Here is a 25,393-nt window from a genome sequence, read left to right on the forward strand (position 1 = left end):
TAGAAACTCCTCCAGTTGGCTTTGAATGCCCAATACAACCTCACCACCTCATTGGACATTGCTCCCCATCTTGAACTCTGCAATACAAACTGGCCTTCTCTCTGTTCCTCCCAACTTTTCCCCTCCTGTCTCTCTGGATCTGTCCTGGATGTTCTCCACGCCTAGAATACGCACTCTCCTCACCTCTGCCTCACACATCCCTTCTTTACCTTAAAGACTCAACTGAAGCACCTTCTCTCCATGAAGCCTTCCTTTCCTGAGCCCAGGCCTGCTGAGGGAGGGCTTATCTAGCTCCCTTGTATTTGACTCCCTGCTGTTTTTCTCTTTATGTCCTTATCCACAGCCGAGGAGTGGATGGGGAGCCAGTCTCAAAGCTAGTTTGACACTCATTGTCAGGTCCACCTTCCCCTGGGACAGTCCCTTCACCTCTGTGCTCTAAGCATCTCCCTAGGATGATAAATCACAGAGAAGGCGGCCAAATGCAGCATCCATAGAGAAAGGTTCCTCACCTGCGGATTCTATATCATTGAGATCACAAGTAGAGTGCAGAATGGGCCTATTCTCTTTTCATTTATGTTTTTTTTACATACAAATGTTTTATATATGCATATGAAAAGCTACATATACACATACAAGTGTAAATGTAAATATATGTATACATATATTATCTATATATATATATATATATATATTCTGGATTTTATAAATACACATATATGCATATATACCCATCCATATATATACATATTTTTATCCCTGGTGTCTAATGCAGAGCAGGGAATATAACAGGTTCCACAAATTCTTGCTTTCCTTGAGAGGCCAGTGAAAACCAAATTTTTCTCAGAACCCACAGAGTTAACAAAAAACTTCCCTTCTCTGCTGGTCTGTATAATGAGTCACTTGAACAGTCTCTGGCAAGGTATCTGCAGATCATTCCTGGCCTCTCATTGGCTGGAGTTTCTAAAAACCTGCTCCAACGTTCCCTAGCAACACTCTTCCTCCAAGTCAGGGGGAGCAAAGAGTGTGGGGGTGGGGTGGAGAATCATGGAGATTCATTGTCTCTTCCAGGCCCTTCTCCCCTACCCCAGCCAGCACAACACAGAATCAAACAATGACTCTCATAATCATTTCTCCTTGGTCCTATAGTTCTGCCATTTTCTCTCCTCACAGATACAAGTTTGGCCTTTCAGAACCCTCCTTCTGCAGTACATTCTCCTTCCACATCAACCCAACCTACCACTTAGGTCCAAATTCCAGATATCTTTCATCTGTCTCCACACAGGCCCAGGTACATACCTGGGATTTATGAGGTCAGAGAACTGGTGAGGGGGAAATGACCTGGTCTTGATATTGAAAGATCTTGCCCCACACATGCAAGCAACTAAACCAGAGGTCTTAACCTGTGTCCCATGCATAGATTTCAAGGGGTTAGTCTATAAAAACAAATGGGAAAAACAATTCATCTTTATTTCCCCTATCCTCAAAGAGAAATGTAACATTTCCTTCAATTATTTAAAAGCATTCTTCTGAAAAGGGGTCAAAAGGCTTCCCTAGATGGCCATGAGAGCCATGATACAAAAAAAGGATTCCTAGTACCTTATGCCTTGATGTTAAAGAGTTGAAACAAGACATAGTCTCGGGCTTCAGAGTGCTTCCAATCTAATGGGGAAAAGGCAGAGAAAGTATTTACAAAAACAACCGTGATACAAGAGAGAACCAGTTGAGTGTAAAGAAAAGTCCCAGGGAAAGTGCTATGAGATATTTGAGGAGGGACACGACTTTTCTGGGATTCACAGGAAAAAGAAGAGAGAGAACAAAAGTGGGGAGGGCAGAGGACACATGCCAGGCAGCTAGAGCTGATGGTTAAATTTAGTGGAGGTATCAATATATTCAGGGTCTTGCTCTTTTATTTTCTGTCTTTGTAATTCCCTCATCCAGCCCAGAGGTTACTACACAGTAATCCCTTCATAAATGCTCACTATATCGGTCAGTCAGTCACTTAGCATTAATTAAGGTCCTAAGGTGTGCACTGCTGGTGACGTAAAGAAAGGTGAAAGGACAGTTCCTTTTCTCAGGGAGTTCTCAGTCTAATGGGAGAGAAAAAAGCAAACAACTATATACAAACAATACAGACAGGATAGATTGGACAGAATCTCACAAGGAAGGCACTGAGAACTTAATAAATGCTTGTTGATTTATTGATTGCGTTTAAATTGAGATTAGCACCAGTTTATTATTAAAATTCCCTTCCCCAAAATCAGTTGTAATACTTGTTTTCAGGGCCATTGACCCTTAAATCCTCCTGCATGAAAAGGAATAAAGCTCTTACTCTAATCCCCCATGGTGCCAGGGAGAGGATGCAGTTTTCTTTTTTTTACATTTATTTATTTATTCATTTATTTATATTTGCCATATTTATTGTCAATCCTGTTGCATTTCTCCTTTTCCCTTATTGAACAATAAACAAATAAAAATAAAAATGCTCATAAAAAATAAACATAGATCAGCAAAACCAGTTCCCACATTGGTCACTTCCACAAATATGTCTCATTCTGCCTCCTGAGTCCATTTACTCCTGGCAGAGAGGTAAGGAGACCCTTCTTCATCCTCAAGTCCTCAGGCATCATGGTTTCACAGTCCACTGAGCAGATTCATCAGTCAGCTACTCAATAAACATTTTTTGAGCTCTTACTATGTGCCAAGCATTAAGTGTTAAGTAGTGGGGATACAAAGAAAGACATAAACAGTCCCTGCCCATGAAGATCTCACAGTCTAATGGGGAGAGAAAACATGCAAACAATGCTGTTACAAACACTATATACATTAGAAAAGTTGGTAATGATAAACAGAGGAAAGTATTTCCCTGCTGAATCATTAAGGGAGATCGGGAGAGGCTTCCTGGAGGAGGTAGAATTTTAGCTGGGACTTGGAGGAAGGCAGGGAAGCCAGGAAGAAGAGAGGAGGAGGGAGAGAATGCCAGGAGACATGGGGGATGGCCAGAGAGAAAGCCTAGAACTGAGAAAGAGGTGGGGGGTCTTGTCTGAGGAACAGCAAGAGCAGTGTCACTGGAGGTCAGGTGCATGGGAAGAGGAGTGTAAGGTGTGAGAGGACTGGAAAGGTATGTGTGTGGAAGGGAGGGGAGGCTTTGAAAGCCAAGCAGAGGATTTCCTATTAGGCCCTGGAGGTAATGGGGAGCCACTGAAGTTTATTGAGTGTGGAGGTGACATAGTCAGTGAGAATTTTACTTTAAGAAGATCCCTTGGAGCAGCACAACTTATGGTAACCAAGAACTGGACATTGAGTGGCCACCCATCAGCTGGAGAATGACTAACAAGTTGTGGTCTATGATTGGGCTGGAAGACAACTGTGCTGTTAGAAATGAAGAGCAGGATGGTTTTAGAACAACACGAAGAGACTTGTATGAAATAAGGAAGAGTGAAATGAGTAGAACCAAGAGAAAATTGGATACAGTAACAGCAACATTGTTCAAAGAATAACTGCGAAAGACTAAACTATTCTGAGAATTATAAATATTGAAGTCAACTACATAAGACCCATTCAGGAAGATGGGACCTACCTCCAGAGAGAAAAATTGATAAATAGAAGTATGCTTCGTACGGTTTGATGTATATACATATAAATGTATACATACATATGTGTCTATACATATCTGTGTCGTACTGTCAGGTGGGGAGGTAGGAAAGGAAATTTTTTGAAACTTAAATGTAACAAAAAATTTTTAAAGAGGATCCCTTTGAGAGCTGAGTGGAGGTTAGACTGGAGTGGGCAGTCAGTTGACACAGGCAGACCCCTTCTTCAGCAGGCCATTGCAATAGCCAAAGTAGGAGGTGATTAGGGGCTGGCACCTAGAGTTTGGGGTGGGGTGACAGAGCATGGAAAGGGGTCACATGTGAAACATGTTACAAAGTAAAATGGACAGGCCTTGGTGGGAGATAGAATAGAGAGGGGTGAGAGAGAGGGAGGAGTCCAGAAGGACACCAGCTGGTGAGCCCCTGGGACACTGAAGTTGGGGGCCTGAGTGATCAGGAGGAGGAGAGTGGTGCCTTGGACAGTAATAGGGAAGGTGGCAGCAGGGAGGGCTGGGCGTACAGATGAGATGTCTTTCTTGATAAGGTTGTTGTCACTGTCCTGCTCTGCATCATGTCACTGAGGTCTTCTCATGTCTTCTGAAACTGTCCATCTCGTCATTCTTAGGGCATCACAATATTGTGTCCCATTCATATACCAGGAGCTATTTAGCCATTCCCCAGTAGGCTGGCAACACTTTAATTCTCAGAGATTTTTACTACTATGAAAAGAGCTGCTATAAATATTTCTGCACATATAGGACCCAAGATAGAGCAAAGCTTTCAGTTTGTCCTGGTACTGGACTGTGTGTCTGTCAGGTATTGTCAGGGGGACTGGAATGGATGGAGGACAGGAGAAAGAATTGTGGGACCATACACTCAGATCTGGAAGGGACATTAGCACCTGCCACGCCAAGACCCTCATTTCAACCATAAGGAAGCTGAGGCCAGAGAAAAGCAGCTGGGTGGGTCAGTGAGTGGAGTGAGCAGGAATCATTATTTTGTTTACTGATTAGGCTGGAAAGTAATAGATAAAATGTTAATAACAAAAATTAAAATGCTTTGAAATCCCACCTCAGACATTTAGTGGGTGTTTAGTCTGAGGTCAGTCACTTAACTTCTCTGAGGCTCAGTTTCTCCATCTGCAAAATGACAAAAATGGACCTGTTGGCCTCCAAGTTTCCTGCCAGATCTAAATCTATGCCTCCATTATCTCTGAACCTACAGTTCAGAACTTTCTCTTTCTTTCTCTCTCCCCAATTACCACAAATCAATTCTTCAAATGCAAGAGAAAAACTCCTGCTCTTGAGTAATCCTCGGATCAATCAGACTCATTCCTACTTCCAAAACTTCCCCTTTCCCCTGTTACTTCTGCAGGGAGTGACCCCAGCCCACACTGCTCTCTCCTTCACTCAGAAGCTTTTGAGCAATTATGCGGCCTTCAAGTGTTCTCTTGTTACAACTGATATGTCTTGTCTCCCCTCAACTAAAAATAAGAGTGAGAACTTTAAGGTTCGTAAAGCGCTTTATAAATATTTTCTCATGTACTCTTACAACAACTATGAAAGACAGGTGATATTACTCCCTTTACGTAGAAGATGAAACTGAAGCAAACAGGTGAAGTGACTTGTCCAAGGTCACACAGCTAGTAAGGGTCTGAGCATTTGGCATCATGTCTTCCTGCTCCAAATTCAATACTGTGTTCACTGTGTCACTGCCTCTGATTCTAAAAGTCTAATGATTCTAATGAGATTCTAAAGCTTCTTAATGACAGAAATTGTTGCATGTTCCATACAGTGCTAGGGGTACAGCAGGTGCTTACTGAATGGTATTTGAATTAGTTCTCAGTGGTTAATTCAATATCTTTCCTAAATTAGACCCTAAGTCATGCCAAAATTTAGAAGCCTATGTGATTATTTCAGGACTCTCATTACAAAAGGCTCTAGGCTACAGTTTATTTACTTGGTGCTTCTCTATAACCCTTCTAGAGATTTATTCTGGAAACTGCAGCCCCTCCCCTCCTCCCCATTGCAGTGGGGGCCATATCTATTCATCCTGATCTGCACCTGGCCACTGGACCTAGATGGCTCCAGAGGAGAGAGTGAGGGTAGGGACTGTGCTCACCCAGCCTCACTTAAATCCAAATCACTTGCACGTCATGACGTCTCCTTCCTGATTTCATGATCCTCTTCCAGAATGCAGGACAAACAACAAGTCTATTGCAGTGACTTGCCCAGAGTCACACAAACAGATTGTAAAAGAGCCTAGATGGACCCAAGGTCTGCTAATTTCTAGATTTCAGCTCTTCTTCTCCTCCTAGACCATGTGACTTCAAGGATGGGTAGATTCCATAATGGAAGAACCTGAGTTTAGCCTCCTGCTTCCTGAGGCTAAGTCACTTCACTTGCATTTTCACAAAAACTATTTGAATGTATATCTCAGGGGCTCCCCCTTAACAGGGAGGCCAGGATTTACCTTGGGCACTTCTCATTTCTCTGAATCATTCCTTCTCTGGACGATCTAGGAAAGTCTTGTCTGACACCATCTAATATGTTGACAATAACATCCTTTGTATCACCTAGTTCACAAAATTCAAAGAAAGTACAAGCTTATTTAATGTATTTAGTTGATGCCCCTCTCTCTCTCCCAGTAGATTCTATTCCAGACCTTCACTTATCTCCTCAACACTCACATGAAAGACCACACTGGAGGCAGCTTGTACCAGCTCACTAAAGCCCATTGTTAAATTTTCAGTGTGAGCATTTATGCCTTGGAAATGAGAAAATGCTTCAAATTAGGGCCCAATTTATTGTTTTGTTGATTCTCTAGACTTTAAAAAGTCATAGAGAAAATGAAACTTAAAAGTGTGCTGTACATACTTTTTTTTTTTCCAGAGAACTAGTTCTTAAACATTTAACAACAGACCTCTGCTGACACAACTCTCCTTCATTCCATTCTATCATCTAAGGGCTTGGCCTCTTACTTGAGTAAGAAAATGAAAGCCACTCACTGAATTCCCTCCTCAGTCTTTCTTTTCATCTCAAAACCCATTGACATCATCCCATACTCTCTGTTTGTTTCCTCTGATAGTCAGCTAGCCTTGCTCCTTGCCCATGCCAACACCATCACATGTGCCCTTCAGTTCTCCCTTGTTCCAACAGATTGCCCCCTGACTCACACTTTGTCCCTCTACAATACTCTTTCTCTCCATCTGATACCTATATATTTGGCCTTCCATTCTCCCTTCAAAGATGCTCAATCTTTAAAAAGATGCCCCATCTTTAAAAAACTTTCAGGAGACTCTAAAAGTCCCTTAAGCTTAACTCCTCCATCTCTCCTCCATCTCCCTGTGAAACCACTAGGGGAAGAAAAAAAAAAAAGACCATCTGCTCTGATTGTCTCTACATCCAATCTGCTCACTTAATCTTAAGCTTTTGCAATCCATCCCTCAATTCTATCCTAAAGCTATAAGTTACTTGTTCATTGACAATCCCATAGTCCTTTGCCAGTTCTCTTCCTTCTTGCCTTCTTTGCTGCATTTGACCCTTCTGACCGTCCTCTCCTCCTGGAGACTCTCTGGCCTTTGGTGATCCTGTTCTCTCCTGGTTCTCTTCCTCCATGACTGACCCCTTCTCAGTCTTCTTGGCTACATAATTAAATCACGTTGTCTAAATGTAAGTGTTCCTCCTCCTCCTCCTCCTCCTCCTTCATCTTCTTCTTCTTCTTCTTCTTCTCTTCTTCTCCTCCTCCTCTCCTTCTTCTTCTCCTTCTCCTCTTCCTCCTTCTTCTTCTCCTTCTCCTCTTCCTCCTCCATTCTCTCTCTCTCTGTTCTTCTTTTTCTCTATCTCTCTCTGACTGTCTCTTCCTCTGACCTCACCAGCACCCTGGGTTAAATATTATTTCTCTGTACATGACTCCCAGATATCTACCTTCAGCCCCAGTCTCTCTCCTGAGCTTCAGATCCACTTCACCAACTGCTTATTTAGAGATTTCAAATTGGAATGTCCTAGAGACATTTAAATGTCACCAAGATGACATTCAGCAGGGATGAATGTGAAATCTTCTAATTGGGTTCAGTAAATCAGTATTACAAGTGAAAGTTGAGAGGGGCAGGGATCAACAGTTTTTCTGAGAAGATCTTGGAGTTTTAGTGCACTGGAAGGCCAATATGGGTGAGCAGTGTAGTCTGGCAGCCAACAGACCTTCTTCAATCTTGGGCTGCATTAATAGGGGTACAGATTCCATGACTAGGGAGATGGGGGATACTCCCACTTTGCCCTACCTCTCTTATAGCTCAGGTTGAGCATTATGTTCAGCTCTGGACATTGTGGTTTACTAAGGACATTTGATAACATGGACAGTGTCCAGAGAAGAGCAGCCAGGAGTATGAAGAGTCAGCGGTTAATGACATGTATAGATCAATTGAAGGAGCTTGGAGTGTTTAGTGTAGAATAAGGAAACATTGGGAAGACATAAGAGTCATTGTCAAATGTATGTAGGGACATCATTGGGAAAGGGATTCAATCTGTTCTGCTTGGCCCCAGGAGACAGAAGCAGGCAGTTGTAGTGAGAATTGGAAACAGGCTCAACAAGGCTCGATATCAGTAAAAACTGCCAAACTTCTTATCAATGAGAGCTGTCCAGAACATAAGAAAGGGGAATGGGCTGCACAGAGAGGAGAGCAGGGGAGGAGGCACCACCTTGGAGGGCTTCCAGCAGAGGTTGGAGGATCACTTATCACTCATGTTATGGCAAGGATTCCTTTAGGATATGGATTGCACCTGATGGCTGCAGGATCCCTACTAACGTGAAAATTCTTTGATGCTGTAAGAGCCAAAACAGAACTCCTATATTATCTTTCCCACTAACCCCATCTATCATCCAAATTGCCCTATTTCTGTTGAAAACACCATCATTCTTCCTGTCTCCCAAGTTCATAACCGGGGTATTCTCCTCAGCTCCTCACACTCTGTCACTCCACGTGTCCGATGAGTCTCCTCTCTGACCATCCATCTCTCCACCATATCTTTCCCATCTGACCTCTGCTATTTCTTCACAACTTCACTTCAGTTCTTGCTCCAAGCACCTCTCACTGACCTAATGACAATGGCCTCCTAATGGGTGTCCCTGCCTCCAGTCTTTTCCCATCCAGTCTATCCTCAACCTACATACTACAAAGTGTTTTTCCTTAAGCTCAGATCTGTCACTCTCCTACTGAATGACTTCCAGTGGCTCTCAATGGCCTCTAGGATCAAGTACAGACTTCTCCAGTTGGCTTTGAACACCCAACACAACCTGGTCCCAACCTATCTTCCCCACCTCATTGAACATTTTTTCCACATCCTGAACTCTGCAATACAAACTAGCCTTCTCTCTGTTCCTCACAAACAACCTTTCCCCTCTTGTCTCCCTGAACCTGTCCTGGATATTACCATGACTAAAAGTCATTCCCTCTTCTCCTCTGCCTCACACAACCCTTCTTTTCTTTCAAGATGCACCCCAGGCACCATTTCTACATGAAGTCTTGATTTCCTGAGCCCATGCCTGCTAATGGCATCCTTCTCTAACTCCCTTGCATTTAACTTTCTTGTATTTTTTCTCTTTCTGCCTTTATCCACAGCCTAGGGTGGATGGGGAGCCAGTCTCCAAGCCAGTTTGGCTCAGTATCTAGTGTCCATGCCCCTGGGACAGTCCCTTCACCTCTATACTCTGAGCATCTCCCTGAGATGATAAACAGCAGAGAAGATGCCCAAATGCAGCACTCATAGAGAAAGGTTCCTCACCTGGGGGGCATCCTGTATCAGGCAAATCATAGGTGGAGTTCAGAATGTGCCTATTCCTTTTTCATCTAGGTTTTTTACTTATATATATGTGTGTGTGTGTGTGTGTGTGTGTGTGTGTGTGTGTATGTGTAGATATACAAATATCTATATGCAGATAAGTATAGGTGTGTGTATATATATATATATATATACTTCTGTATAGATATTGATAGAAAGACAGACAGACATAGTTGTATCCCCAGGGCCTAGCACACGACAGAGAACATAGCAGGTTCCATAGATTTTTGCTTGCTTTCCCTAAAAAGCCAGTGAAAACCAAATCTTTCTCAGAACCCAAAGAGTTAACAATACATCTCTTCTCTGCTGGTCTGTATAATGAGTCACTTGAACAGTCTGCGGCTAAAGTGTCTGCAGATCATTCCTGGGTTCTCATTGGTGGAGTTTCTAAAAACCTGCTCCAACGTCTCCTAGCAACACTCTTCCTCCAAGTCAGGGGTGGCCAGGGAATGTGGGGGTGGGGTGGAGAATCATGGAGCTCTATTGTCTATTCCAGGCCCTTCTCCCCTACCCCAGCCAGCACAATGTAGAATGAAACAAGGACTCTCATAGACTTTGTTCCTTGGTCCTATAATTCGGCCATCTTCTCTCCTCACAAGTACAAGCCTGGCTTTTCAGAACCTTCTTTCAGGAGCTCATCCTCCTGTCCCATCTACCCAATCCACCACTTAGGTCTAAAATTCCACATATCCTCCATTCCTCCCCACACAGACCCAGGTACATACCTGAGATTTATGAGGTCAGGCAAAGGGAGTTAAGAAAAAATGACCTGGTCTTGCTCCTGAAAGATCTTGCCCCACATATGCAATGCACTGGACTTGGGGATCTTAACCTGTGGCTCATGTATACATTTTATGGGGTTGGTCAATAAAATGAGATGCAAAAGCCATTACAAAATATTTTCCTTAACCTCAAACTGAAATGCAGCATTTCCTTCAATTATTTAAAAGCATTTTTCTGAGAAGGGGTCCAGGGGCTCCCCTGGATGGCTAAGGGGTCATGACACAAAAATAGGTGAAGAATCCATACTACACTAAGCCTTGATGGCACAAAGTTTAAACAAAACATAGTCCTTGCTCTCAATCTAATGCTTCCAATCTAGGCATAGAAAGTATGTATACACATAAGTGTGAAGCAAGAGGAGGTATATTCAGTGTAAGTGCCAGGCAAAGGGCTGTGAGAAACATGAGGAGGGACCCGTGATTTTTCTGGGGTTTGTAGCAAAAAGAAGAGAGGGAACAATAGTGGAGAGGGCAGAGGACACACCCCAGGCAGCTAGAGTCCATGATTAAATATTTAGGTTCTTGTTCTTTTCTTTTCTGCCTTTGCTATACCCTCATGCAGCCCAGAGCTTAGTATACAGTAAGCCCTTCATAAACGCTCACTCTATGGGTCAGTCAGTCAACAAACATTCATTGAGGGCCTACTATGTGCAAGGCATTGCTGGTGATATAAAGAAAAGGCGAAAGAACAGTTCCTTCTCTCCAGGAGCTCCCAGTCCAATGGGAGAGAAAACAGGCAAACAACTGTGTATAAACAGCGTAGGGACAGTATAGACTGGAGAGAATCTCACAGGGAAGTTAATAAATGCTTGTTGATTTATTAATTGCAATTAAGTTGAGATTGGCACTACATTATTATTAAAATCCTTTTCCCCAAAAGCAATTATTATTCTTTTTTTTAGGTGTATTGGCCCCTAAATCATACTACATAATCAGGAATAAAGCTATTACTCTAATCCCTCACCGTGGCCATGAGAGAACCTGAATTTTGTTTTTTTGCATTTATTTATCCATTTATTTATATTTGCCACATTTATCCTCAATCTGAGTCCATTTGTCCTTTCCCCCTATTGAACAATTAAAAAAGAAGAGAAAAAAATTTTCGAGCTAAATATACATAGATCAGCAAAAGCAATTCCCACATTGGCCCCTTCCAAAAATATGTCTCATTCTGCTTCTTGAGTCCATTTCTACCTGCCAGGGAGTGGGAGACCCTTCTTCATCCTCAGGTCCTCTGGCATCATGGTTTCACAGTCTACTGAGCAGAGCTGAAAGTCTTTCAGAGTTGTCAGGCAAGTACTCAATAACTATCTTTTGAGGCCCTACTATGGGTCAAGCACTAAAGTGTTAAGTGGTAGGGATACACAGAAAGGCAAAAAGAGTCCCTGCCTGTGAGGAGGTCACAGTCTAGTGGGGGAGAGAACATGCAAACAATGCTGTACAAACAACAGATACATTCAATAACTTGGACAAGATCAGCAGAGGGAAGGATATTCCTCCTGAGTTATTAGGAGTGATCAGGGAAGGCTTCCTGGAGAAGGTGGGATTTTAGCTGGGACTTGGAGAAAGGCAGAGAAGCCAAGAGGCAGAGGAGGGAGAGAATTCCAGTGGTGGGGGAGTGCGGGGGGGAGGAGAACAGCAAGAAAGGAAGCCTAGAACTGAGGAGTGGAGTGCCTTGTTCAAGGAACAGCAACGCCAGTGTCACTGGGGAATAGGGCAAAATAAAAGAACACTGGAAAGGGATGTATGTGTGTGTGTGTGTGTGTGTGTGTGTGGTGTGTGTGTGTGTGTGTGTGTGTGTGTGTGTAAGGGAAGCAAGATAATGTCATGAAGGGCATTGAAAGCCCAACAGAGGATTTTGTATTTGACCCTGGAGATGACAGGAGTGACACAGTCAGTGAGAATTTTACTTTAAGAAGATCCCTTGCAGCAGTACAACTTATGGTAGACAAGAGCTGGACATTAAGGGGCTGCCCTTCAGCCGGGGAATGGCTAACAAGTTGTGATCTATGATTGGGCTGGAAGACAACTGTGCTGTTAGAAATGAGGAGCAGGAGGGTTTTAGAACAACATGGAGAGACTTGTGGGCAATAAGGAAGAGTGAAATGAGCAGAACCAAGAGAACTTTGGATACAGTAACAGCAACATTGTTCAAAGAATACTGTGAAAGACTAAGCTATTCTGAGAATTATAAACATTGAAGTCAACTACAAAAGACCCATTCAGGAAGATGGGATCTACCTCTAGAGAAAAAACTGATAAATATAAGTATGCTTCATATGGTTTTATGTATATACATATATATATATATATATATATATATATATATACATATTTCTATACATATCTGCTTCAAATGGTGGCCTTCTCAAGTGTAATATGAACAGGAGGGAGGGAAAGAGCTTGGTACTTAAAATGTAAAAAAAATTAAATTTAAAAAGATCCCTTTGGCAGTTGAGTGGAGGGTAGACTGGAGTGGGCAGTCAGTTGACACAGGCAGACCCCTTCTTCAGCAGGCCATTGCAATAGCCAAAGTAGGAGGTGATTAGGGGCTGGCACCTAGAGTTTGGGGTGGGGTGACAGAGCATGGAAAGGGGTCACATGTGAAACATGTTACAAAGTAAAATGGACAGGCCTTGGTGGGAGATGGAATAGAGAGGGATGAGAGAGAGGGAGGGCTCCAGGAGGACACCGGCTGGTGAGCCCCTGGGACACTGAAGTTGGGGGCCTGAACGGTCAGGAAGAGGAGGGTGGTTCCCTGGACAGTAATAGGGAAGGTGGCAGCAGGGAGGGCTGGGCGTACAGATGAGATGTCTTTCTTGGTAAGGCTGTTGTCACTGTCCTCCTCTGCATCATGTCATTGAGGTCTTCTCATGTCCTCTGAAACTGTCCATCTCGTCATTCTTAGGGCATCACAATATTGTGTCCCATTCACACATCAGGAGCTATTTAGCCATTCCCCAGTAGGCTGGCAACACTTTAATTCTCAGAGATTTTTACTACTATGAAAAGAGCTGCTATAAATATTTCTGCACATATAGGACCCAAGATAGAGCAAAGCTTTCAGTTTGTCCTGGTACTGGACTGTGTGTCTGTCAGGTATTGTCAGGGGGACTGGAATGGATGGAGGACAGGAGAAAGAATTGTGGGACCATACACTCAGATCTGGAAGGGACATTAGCACCTGCCACGCCAAGACCCTCATTTCAACCATAAGGAAGCTGAGGCCAGAGAAAAGCAGCTGGGTGGGTCAGTGAGTGGAGTGAGCAGGAATCATTATTTTGTTTACTGATTAGGCTGGAAAGTAATAGATAAAATGTTAATAACAAAAATTAAAATGCTTTGAAATCCCACCTCAGACATTTAGTGGGTGTTTAGTCTGAGGTCAGTCACTTAACTTCTCTGAGGCTCAGTTTCTCCATCTGCAAAATGACAAAAATGGACCTGTTGGCCTCCAAGTTTCCTGCCAGATCTAAATCTATGCCTCCATTATCTCTGAACCTACAGTTCAGAACTTTCTCTTTCTTTCTCTCTCCCCAATTACCACAAATCAATTCTTCAAATGCAAGAGAAAAACTCCTGCTCTTGAGTAATCCTCGGATCAATCAGACTCATTCCTACTTCCAAAACTTCCCCTTTCCCCTGTTACTTCTGCAGGGAGTGACCCCAGCCCACACTGCTCTCTCCTTCACTCAGAAGCTTTTGAGCAATTATGCGGCCTTCAAGTGTTCTCTTGTTACAACTGATATGTCTTGTCTCCCCTCAACTAAAAATAAGAGTGAGAACTTTAAGGTTCGTAAAGCACTTTATAAATATTTTCTCATGTACTCTCACAACAACTATGAAAAGACAGATGATATTACTCCCTTTACGTAGATGATGAAACTAAAGCAAAGAGAGGTGAAGTGACCTGTCCAAGGTCACACAGCTAGTAAGGGTCTGAGACAGCATTTGAACTCATGTCTTCCTGACTCCAAATTCAGTGCTGTATTGACTGTGTCACTACCTTTGATCCTAAAATTCTAATGATTCTAATGAGATTCTAAGCTTCTTAATGACAGAAATTGTTGCATGTTCCATACAGTGCTAGGGGTACAGCAGGTGCTTACTGAATGGTATTTGAATTAGTTCTCAGTGGTTAATTCAATATCTTTCCTAAATTAGACCCTAAGTCATGCCAAAATTTAGAAGCCTATGTGATTATTTCAGGACCCTCATTACAAAAGGCTCTAAGGCTGCAGTTTATTTACTTGGTGCCTCTCTGTAGCCCTTTTAGAGATTTCTTCTGGGAAATTACAGCATCTCTCCTCCTCTCCATTTCAGTGACTTGCCCAGAGTCACATGAATAGTGAAAGAGATAGGACTGGACCCAAGGTCTACTGACTTGTAGAGTAAAGGTCTCCTGTTCCTCCTAGACCATGTGATTTCTAGGATGGGCAGGTCACATAATGGAAGAACCTGGGCTTAGCCTCCAGCCTCCCTGAGGCTAATTCAGGTAATTTTCATTTTTAGAAAACCTATCTGGCAACTACTCAGTGTATATCTCAGGGGCTTCCCCTTAACAGGGAGGCCAGGGTTTAGCTTGGGGGACTTCCCACCTCTCTGGTTCATTCCTTCTCTGGACAGTATAGGAGAATCTTGTCTAACACTATCTAGTATGTTGACAATAACTTCCCTTGCAGGCACATGGTTCACAACATTCAAAGAAAGAACAAGTTTATTTAATGTATTTAGTTGATTCCCTCTCTCCCTCCCCATAGAAGCTATTCTAGACCTTCACTTCACACCTAGACTCTCACACAAAGGACATGCTGGAGGCAGTTTGTACCAGCTCACTAAAGCTGGGTGTTAAATTTTCAATGTGAGCATTTTCACTTTAAAAATGAGTAAATGCCACCAATAAGGGCCCAATTTATTGTTTTGTTTACTGGTTAGGCTGGAAAGTAATAGAGCAAATGTTAATAACAAAAATTAAAATCAAGTGTGACATCCATACATTTTTTTTCAGAGAACTTGTTGTTAAATATTTACCACCACACTCTTGCTCATGCCTCACTCTCATCTCACTGTATCAGGCAAGGACTCGGCCTCTTCCTTCTGTAAGAATTGAAGCCACTCACTTTCAACTTCCTCTTGAGCTTTTCTCAGACCCCCTTGGCATCATCCCCTACTCTCTTCTTCTTTCCCCAATATCTGATGGTCAGGTAGCCTTGCTCCTTGCCAAGGTCAACCCCTTTACATGTACCCTTCAGCTCATGCCTTCTCCTATGTTCCAACAGATTGCCCCCTGACTCACCGTTTACCCCTCTATAATGCTCTTTCTCTCCATCCCTGCCCTATATATTGGTACCCTCCATATTGCCTTCAAACATGCCCAAGTGTCCCTCATCTTTAAGAACCTTCAGAAGGCCCTACCAGACCCTCAATCTAAAATCCTGGATCTCTCCTCCTTTTTCCAGTGAAACCTCTAGGAAAAAAAAAAACTGCTCTAATTGTCTCTGCATCTAATCTTCCCACTTAGTCCTCAACCTTTCTTAAACTTGTTTGTAGCCTCATCTCTCAGCTGAAACTCTTCTATCCTAAAGCCACCAGTTATCAGTTAGTGGACAATCCCATAGTCTTTTCTCAGTTCTCTTCCTTCTTGCCCTCTCTGTTGCATTTGACTCTTCTGACCATCCTCTCCTCCTGAAGTCTCTCTCTGGCATTTGGTGATCCTCTTCTCTCCTGACTCCTCCTGCCTTCCTGACTGCTTCTCAGGCTTCCTGGCTAGATCATTGACTAGATCTTGCCCTCTAAATGTGAATCTTCCATGAGCTTCTCTTCTGCTTCATCTTTCTCTCTCTTTCTTTCTTTCTTTCTTTCTTTCTTTCTTTCTTTCTTTCTTTCTCTCTTTCTTTCTTTCTTTCTCTTTCTTTCTTTCTTTCTTTCTCTCTCTCACCATCTCTCTCTCTCCCCATGTCTCTCTCTCTCTTTCTCTCTCCATCTCTCTCTGTATCTCTCTCTCCTTATCTCTCTCTTCCTCCCTCTCTTAATCTCTTTCTCTGACTATTTCTTCCTCCTCTCTTTCCGACCTCACCAGCTTCCTGGTCTTGGCTATCATCTCTATGCAGATAACTCCCAGATCTTTATCTCTAGCCTGTGTCTCTCTTAAGCTTCAGGCCTACCTCACCAACTGCCTATTCAGATATTTCAAATTGCAGCACTTCAGAGACATCTCAAAATCAATAAGATGACATTCAGTAGGGATCAATGTTAAACCTTCTACTTGGGTGAAAAAAAAATCAGCTTTACAAGTGTAAGATTTGGGAGGAATAGATCAACAGTTGTTCAGATCTGGGGATTTTTGTGTACTGGGAGCCCAATATGGGTGAGCAGAGTGGTGTGGCAGCCAAAAGCCCTCACTCCATCTCGTGGTGCATGAATAGGGGCACAGCTTCCATGAATAGGGAGGTGGGTGGTACTGCCACTTGTCTCTGCCCTTCTCAAAGCTGATCTTGAGGATTATATTCAGCTCTGGGCATCATGGTTTACTAAGAACATATGATACCATGGACAGTGTGCAGAGAAGAACAGCCAGGAGGGTGAAGGGTCATCAGTTCATGACATATGTGGATCAACTGAAGGAGCTTGGGATGTTTAGCCTAGAGTAAGGAAGCATCAGGGGCAACATGAGGGCCATCTTCAAGTGTAGGCAGGAATGTCACAGGGAAAAGAGATTAGATCTGTTTTGTTTGGCCCCAAAAGACAGAACCAGGAGGTTGGAATGGAAGTTACAAAGAGGCTCAACAAGGCTCAATATCGGTAAAAACTGCCCAACTTCCTACCAATGAGAGCCGTCCAGAAAGTGCCAAAGGGAAGACAGAGCAGAGGGGCAGGGGAGGAGGCACCACCTTGGAGGGCTTCCAGCAGGGGTTGGAGAAGCTCGTTTGCTTATGTTATGGTGAGGATTCCTTTAGGATATGAATTGTGCTTGATGGCTTCTGGATCCCTACTAACTTGAAAATTCTTTCATACTGTGAGGTCCAAAACAGACCTCCTGTAGTATCTTTCTCACTAACCCCACCTGTCTCCCAAATTGCCCTGTTTCTGTTAAAAACACCACCATTCTTCCTGTCTCCCAATTTCAGAACCTGGATATTGTCCTCAGCTCCTCACACTCTCTAAGTCCACCTGTCTAATCAGTTCCCCATTTGTCCATCCAACTCTCCACCATATCTCTCCCATCTGACCTCTGCTATTTCCTCACAACTTTCACTTCAGTTCGTGCCTCAGTCACCTCTCACTGAGATGGCCTCCCAATGGGTGTCCCTGCCTCTAGTCTTTTCCCACCCAGTTCATCCTCAACCCAGAAGGTACAAAGGGACTTTCCTTAAGCTCAGATATGACCTTGATGTCCAGTGGCTCCCTATGGCCTCTAGGATCAAGAAAAACTTCTGCAGTTAACCCCTATACAACCTCATCCCAACCTATCTTCCCCACCTCATTGGACATCGCTCCCCATCTCGAGCTCTGCAATACAAACTCACCTTCTTTCTGTTCCTCACAAACAACCTTTCCCCTCCTGTCTCTCTGGATCTGTCCTGGATGTTTCCCATGTCTAGAATGTACTCTCTCCTCACCTCTGCCTCACATAACCCTTCTTTTCCTTCAAGATTCAACCCAAGCACCATTTCCGCATGAAGCTTTCCTTTCCTGAGCCCACACCTACTAATGGTACGCTTTCCTATCTCTCTTGTATTTGACTGCCTTGTATTTTTTCCTCTTTCTACCTTTATCCATAGCCTAGGGTGGATGGGGAGCCCATCTCAAAGCCAGTTTGGCTCAGTGCCTAGTGTCCATGGCCCTGGGACAGTCCCTTCACCTCTGTGCTCTGAGCAGCTCCCTGGGATGATAAATAGCAGAGAAGGTGCCCAAATGCAGCCCCCATAGAGAAAGGTTCCTCACCTGGGGGGCATCCTGTATCAGGGAAATCACAGGTGGAGTTCAGAATGTGCCTATTCCTTTTTCATCTAGGTTTTTTTACATATATAGATAGATTGATTGAAAGAAAGATAGATACACATACACACATAGATGTAAACATATATATACATATAGGTGCATGTATATACATATGTGTGTAGATGCACATACATATTTGTGTCCCAGGACCTAGCACACGACAGAGAACATAGCAGGTTCCATAGATTTTTGCTTGCTTTCCCTAAAAAGCCAGTGAAAACCAAATCTTTCTCAGAACCCAAAGAGTTAACAATACATCTCTTCTCTGCTGGTCTGTATAATGAGTCACTTGAACAGTCTGCGGCTAAAGTGTCTGCAGATCATTCCTGGGTTCTCATTGGTGGAGTTTCTAAAAACCTGCTCCAACGTCTCCTAGCAACACTCTTCCTCCAAGTCAGGGGTGGCCAGGGAATGTGGGGGTGGGGTGGAGAATCATGGAGCTCTATTGTCTATTCCAGGCCCTTCTCCCCTACCCCAGCCAGCACAATGTAGAATGAAACAAGGACTCTCATAGACTTTGTTCCTTGGTCCTATAATTCGGCCATCTTCTCTCCTCACAAGTACAAGCCTGGCTTTTCAGAACCTTCTTTCAGGAGCTCATCCTCCTGTCCCATCTACCCAATCCACCACTTAGGTCTAAAATTCCACATATCCTCCATTCCTCCCCACACAGACCCAGGTACACACCTGAGATTTATGAGGTCAGGCAAAGGGAGTTAAGAAAAAATGACCTGGTCTTGCTCCTGAAAGATCTTGCCCCACATATGCAATGCACTGGACTTGGGGATCTTAACCTGTGGCTCATGTATACATTTTATGGGGTTGGTCAATAAAATGAGATGCAAAAGCCATTACAAAATATTTTCCTTAACCTCAAACTGAAATGCAGCATTTCCTTCAATTATTTAAAAGCGTTTTTCTGAGAAGGGGTCCAGGGGCTCCCCTGGATGGCTAAGGGGTCATGACACAAAAATAGGTGAAGAATCCTTACTACACTAAGCCTTGATGGCACAAAGTTTAAACAAAACATAGTCCTTGCTCTCAATCTAATGCTTCCAATCTAGGCATAGAAAGTATGTATACACATAAGTGTGAAGCAAGAGGAGGTATATTCAGTGTAAGTCCCAGGCAAAGTGCTATGAGAAACATGAGGAGGGACATGTGACTTTTGGGGGCTTTTAGCAAAAAAATGAGAGGAAATAGTCATAGAGAGGGCCAAGTAGCTGGTGTTGACAGTTACTTTAGTAGAGGTTTTAACATATTTAGGGTCTTGCTTTTTTATCTTCCGTCTTTGTAATTGCCTCATCCAGCCCACAGCTTAGCACACAGTAAGCCCTTCATAAGTGCTCACTCTGTGGGTCAGTCAGTCAACAAGCATTCATTAAGGGCCTACTATATGCCAGGTACTGTTGATGATATAAGGAAAGGCTAAAGAACAGCTCCTTCTCTCCAGGAGTTCCTAGTCTAATGCAGAGAAAATAAGAAAACAACAATGTATGAACAAGGTATGGACAGGATAGAGTGGAGAGAATCTCACACGGAAGGCTCTCAGCACTTAATAAATGCTTGGTGATTTATTAATTTAAATTAAATTGTGATTAGTACCAGGGAGTTATTAAAGTCTCCTTCCCCAAAAATCAATTGTAATTCTTCTTTTCAGGTGCATTGACCCCTAAATAGTGTTGCATAATCATTAATAAACCTCTTACTCTAGTTCCTCGTTGTGGCTGGGAGAGGACCCTAGTTTTGGTTTTTTGCATTTATTCATTCATTTATTTATTTATTTTTGCCATATTTTTTGACAGTCCACCTCCATTTCTCCTTTCCCCTTATTGAACAACAACAAAAAAAAAAGAAGAAAAAAGAAATATCCTCACAATAAATATGATAGCCCAGCAAAACAAAGGCCCACAAAGGCCCCTTCCAAAAATACGTCTCATTCTGCATCCAGTCTATTTCCTCCTGCTGGGGAGGAGGGGATGCTACTTCATCCTCAGGTGTTCTGGCTTCATGGTTTCACAGTCCACCCAGCAGAGCTGGAAGTCTTTCAGATTTGTCAGTCAGCAAGTCAATAAACATTTTTTGAGCCCCTACTATGCACCAAGTGCTAAGTGCTAAGGGTACAAAGAAAGGCAAAAAAAAGTCTTTGCCCATGAGAAGCTCACAGTCTACTGGAGAGAGAAAACATGCAAACAATTCTGTGCAAATATATACAGGATACCTTGGCAATGATCAACAGAGGAAAGGATATTCCTCCTGAGTTATTAAGGGAAATCAGAAAAGGCTTCCTGGAGATGGTAGGATTTTGGCTGAGACTTGGAGGAAGGTAGGGAAGGCAGGAGGCAGAGAGGAGGAGGGAGAGAATGCCAGGAGGCATGGGGCACATCCAGAGAGAAAGCCTAGAACTGAGGAGTGGGGTATCTTGTTTGAGGAACAGCAAAGCCAGTGTCACTGGAGGTAGAGTACTCCATGTACTCTACATGGGAAGAGGAGAGTGTAAGGTGTGAGAAAACTGGAAAGAGGTGTGTGTATGGAGGGGAGGCAAGGCTTTGAAAGCCAAGCAAAAGATTTCATATCTGATCCTGGAGGTGACAGTGAGCCCCTGAAGGTTACTGAGCATGGGGGTGACATAGTCAGTGAGACTTTTACTTTAGGAAGATCCCTTTGAAGGTGAGTAAAGGATAGACTGGAGTGGGGAAAGAGCTGAGGAAGCAGACCCCTCCCCCAGCAGGCTATTGCAATAGTCAATAAATGAGCTGATCATTATTTGGGCCTTGGGATTTGGGGTGGGTGACTGAGTAGGGAAAGGGGTCATGTGTGAAAGATGTTACAAAGTAAAATGGACAGGCCTTGGTGGGAGATGGAATAGAGAGGGATGAGAGAGAGGGAGGGCTCCAGGAGGACACCGGCTGGTGAGCCCCTGGGACACTGAAGTTGGGGGCCTGAACGGTCAGGAAGAGGAGGGTGGTTCCCTGGACAGTAATAGGGAAGGTGGCAGCAGGGAGGGCTGGGCGTACAGATGAGATGTCTTTCTTGGTAAGGCTGTTGTCACTGTCCTCCTCTGCATCATGTCACTGAGGTCTTCTCATGTCTTCTGAAACTGTCCATCTCGTCATTCTTAGGGCATCACAATATTGTGTCCCATTCACACATCAGGAGCTATTTAGCCATTCCCCAGTAGGCTGGCAACACTTTAATTCTCAGAGATTTTTACTACTATGAAAAGAGCTGCTATAAATATTTCTGTACATATAGGACCCAAGATAGAGCAAAGCTTTCAGTTTGTCCTGGTACTGGACTGTGTGTCTGTCAGGTGTTGTCAGGGGGATTGGAACGGATGGAGAACAGGAAAAACGATTGTGGGACCATAGAGTTACATCTGAAAAGGACATTAGCCCTTGCAGAGTCTAAAACTCTCACTTCAACCATAAGGAAGCTGAGGCCAAGAAGAAGTAGCTGTGTGGGTCAGTGGTTAGCACTGGACCAGGAGTCAGGAAGATCTGCTTTGAAAGCCCACCTCAGACACTTGGCAGCTGTTTAATCCGTGGTCAGTCACTTAACTTCTCTGAGGCTCAGTTTCCCCATCTGAAAAATGACAAAAAGGGTCTGTTGACCTCCAAGTTCCCTGCCAGCTCTAAGTCTGTGGCTCATTATCTCTGAAACTATGATTCAGAACTTTCTCTGTCTCCCTGTCAATATAAACCAACTCTTCCAATGCATTAGAATACACTCTGCTCTTGAGTAACCCTCAGAGCAACCAGACTCATTCTTACTTCCAAAACTTCCCCTTTCCTCTGTTCTGTCCCCTGAGACTTAACTCCAGATGCAGTTTCTTCAGCCCATAGAGCCTCTCCTTCACTCAGAAGTCCTAGGGAAGTCACTTCATCCAGTTTGCCTCAGTTTCCTCATCTGTAAAATGAGAAGGAAATGGCAAACTACTCCAGCATCTTCACCAAGAAAACTCCCAATGAGGACCCGACTGAAGACGACTGAACAACTTGCAAACTTTGAAGCATTCCATAGGCTTGAGGTTCTTAGTTCCGTTAAGTTGCCAACATTCACCAGCCGTATCACCCAGATAGTAAGGGACAGAAGTGGAATCTGAACTCAGAGCTTGTGGCTCTAGGGAAGGGGTAGGAGGATGGAGGAGGAGGAGGGAACAGCAGGAGAAGGCCCCGCCCCCTCCCTGTGCGGCTCCCTGGAGGCCGGGTCTCCTGGGCAACGCAGGCCCCGCCCCCTTCTCCCTCGGCAGTGCAGGCCCCGCCCCTTCCCAGGCTCCGCCCCCTCGTCCTCTCGGCGTCGGGGCGGGGCCGGGCGGGGCGGGGCAGGGCGGGATCAGGTGACGCGGAGGCGGAAGCGGTGAAGCGGCTGCGGCGGGTGGGCCTGGCGGGGGCTGCCTCGGCGTCCCCCTGTGGTCCGCGAGCCCCAGGGCGGGCGGCCCATGGAGAAGGCCGGGGGGCGCGGCGGCCCGCGGGGGCCCGTGCTGCACATCGTGGTGGTGGGCTTCCACCACAAGAAGGGCTGCCAGGTGAGCGGGGGAGGGGCGTGGGGAGGGGCTCCAGCCCCCCACCCACCCACGTGGGCGCGGCCCCCACGTGTCTCCCACCCCCCGCGTGTCTCCCCGACCCTCTCTCGTCTGTCCCCCTCTTGCCCCCCAAGTCTCCCCACCCGCTCGCCGGCCCCCCAGGTTCTCGTTCTGGCCTCCACCCTGCCCCCCCCATACCTGTCTTCAACTCTCCCGCTGACTTCCTCTCTCTTGGTTGATTCCAGCCCACATTTATGAAGCACCTTCTGTGTACACTGAGTCACTAGGGTAGACTAGACATGAGCAGGCCCTTGCCCTCCAGACGCTTAGAGTCGCCTGGTGCTGAGGACAGGGGGCCGCTTCAGCCCCCTCCCCGGGCTGGGGCCCCACCCCGCCTTGTGGGGGGGACCAGAGGGTGCCGAGGACCCGGGGGGATTTGGGGGTCCTCTGGGGGGGGCGGGGAGAAACCGGTCATCCTCAGAGCTCGAGGTTTGGGGATGTCTCCTCGAAAAGGGGAGCTGCCCCCAACCCTCGGGCATGCCGGAGCACAGCTTTAACTTAAATCCTGGTCACATCCTCAGTTTACCTCGTGGCCTTGGGCAAGTCACTTCTCCGAGCCTCACCTTCCTGATCTGTACGATGAGGACATGGGACTAACTCGAAAGCTCTTAGCCTTTTCTTGTGCCCTGGACCCCTTTGGTAGAACGGCGAGGCCTTCTCAGAATAATGTGTTTAAATGCATACATCGAAACCGTAGGGTTACATGGGAGACCAGTTGTGATGAAATGGCACAGTGTTTTCCCATCCAAGTTCACAGATCCCCGTCTGCGCCCCGGTCGGTCTTCCAGGTCCCTTCCAGCTTTGAGACTCTCTGACTTGATCGCCTCTTGTTTTCACTCGTGCAGCTGGGTGACTGACTTTTCAGCCCTCCACGTCCTCCGTAAAATGGTCTGTGTGGTAAGGAAGGGCTTGTCTGGGTGTAGCTCCTAGGCTTCTAGAGCTGTCTCAGGTAGGCAATATCAGGCTTCTTCATGAGGCGTTCTCAAGGGCCGTGAAGGTAGGAGCCCTCCATTTCACTGGTTTTATGCTCTTGTCCTTCTGGAGCCTCTCTCAATGGCTGAAGAGCTGTTTTGGACTTTGTTGCTGCTGCGTGGGCCTCTTAGTTGTGGCTTGTGTTGTGTGTGTTGATATTAGCGGTGTGTTTCCTTCGGAATGAGGAGGCACAGTAGAAGGATTCCTATTTTCTCTTCATCGTGGTATGATAGGCACTATAGATTCTCCAGCACTTTGCACCCTTCTGGTAAGTCCTCCTCAGTTGGAAAGGCTTTGAGTAGGGGGCGCTTTGATGTCCTGAGGGTCTCTCTGTTTTCTGTGGCCATGATTCACTAAGTTTGGAAAAGCACCAGGGTGGCGAATTTTGGGGCCAAATGAAATTCTTATAGACCATCTACTAAAATGTAAAAGGTTTGCAGTGGGTGTTGGTAGGGGAAAGCCTCCAGCCAAGAAAATCACAGATAGTTGTGGCATTGAAGTACATTTGCCTTGTAAATCATTTTCAAATACGAAAACCTGTTTTAACTTGTTTAGCAATTCTTTATCTCCTTCGTGTTTGAATTGAGGTCCAGTAGAGGAATAATCAGAAGTTGGATTCTTTATCAAAAGAGGTGGAAGGCCAAAGAGCCATAATGTACAGTAAACTGAGAAGAGTCCACACTCTGATTTATCAAAGGGGCTAGCCATTATCACCAGTGACCCAATTTATCACTCAGCTAGCATTTACTAACTGCCCACTGTGTTCTCTACGTTGTGCCAAGTACTTGGGGTACAAAGACAAGAATGAAAGTTCTGTTCTCAAGAAGCTTACATTCTAGATACTGAGGCACATTTTAGAACAATTTTTGTTACAGAAATCCTAAGAGATCATGTATTTAGGCCTGGACATGGAGATGACATTCTAGCCCCATCAGAGGCGAGATGATCTACCCAGGGTCACGAGATAATAACAAAGGACACCCAGCCCTTTAAAGTTTGCAGAAGCGTTTACCAACATGACCTCGTTTGTGCCTCATTAGTACTGTTATCCCTCCTTTCCTGATGAGGAAACTGAGAGTTCATCAGAGGCATGATTTGAACCCAGGTCCCTCCTGACTACAAGTCCAGCTTGCTCTCACCAAGCTGCCTTGGGTGTCAAATAGAGGGGCTAACAAGTGGATTAACAATCACTTGGGTATAAATGGTATCTCCTCCCTGTCCTTTATCAGCTTAGGAGCTGATAAAGAAGTGGCATTATTCAGCAGTGGTGTTTGAAAAAAGCTCCAGAGCAAAAATGAGTAAAAATTGGCCCTTAGGTTTGGAGGGAGGAGAATGTAAGGGCAGCATGGTGGATGAGAGCAAAGCATACTGGCCTACTAGTAGATTGTGCATCAGAGGATCTGCCCGCTCCTCACCCTCTGGAAGATGACCTGCCAAAGGAAGATGCCTCCCAGGCGATAATAGGATATAGGTTATATATGATAATAGCCCTTAAGTAAAGGGCCGGGGGATTAACCTTGGGAGACCAGCTTTTCAATCCTAGGGCTTTATAATCCATGTTTTTATTATAAACTTGATAACTGTCAACAGAAACAGGTAATCCCATCAGTACACAAAGACTGAAAT

General features: G+C 44.7%; 1 protein-coding gene across 3 annotated transcripts in view; it reads left to right on the forward strand.

Annotated features, from left to right (window-relative positions):
• The first annotated feature begins 22,549 nt into the window (after window positions 1–22,549).
• AVL9 (AVL9 cell migration associated) overlaps window positions 22,550–25,393 on the forward strand; it is a 68,453-nt gene continuing 65,609 nt past the window's right edge. For all 3 annotated transcript variants that reach the window (XR_002321064.2, XM_020968934.2, XM_078152098.1), the window contains exon 1: window positions 22,550–22,738. Coding sequence is in view for 2 of the 3 variants with exons in the window: in XM_020968934.2 (XP_020824593.1) it covers window positions 22,652–22,738 (87 nt within the window). In the remaining variant the exon portion in view is untranslated. The remainder of the gene's footprint in view (window positions 22,739–25,393) is intronic.

This window comes from Phascolarctos cinereus, unplaced genomic scaffold, assembly GCF_003287225.1.
Source record: "Phascolarctos cinereus isolate Bilbo 61053 unplaced genomic scaffold, phaCin_HiC Scaffold_4;HRSCAF=312, whole genome shotgun sequence".
Classification (NCBI taxonomy): domain Eukaryota; kingdom Metazoa; phylum Chordata; class Mammalia; order Diprotodontia; family Phascolarctidae; genus Phascolarctos; species Phascolarctos cinereus.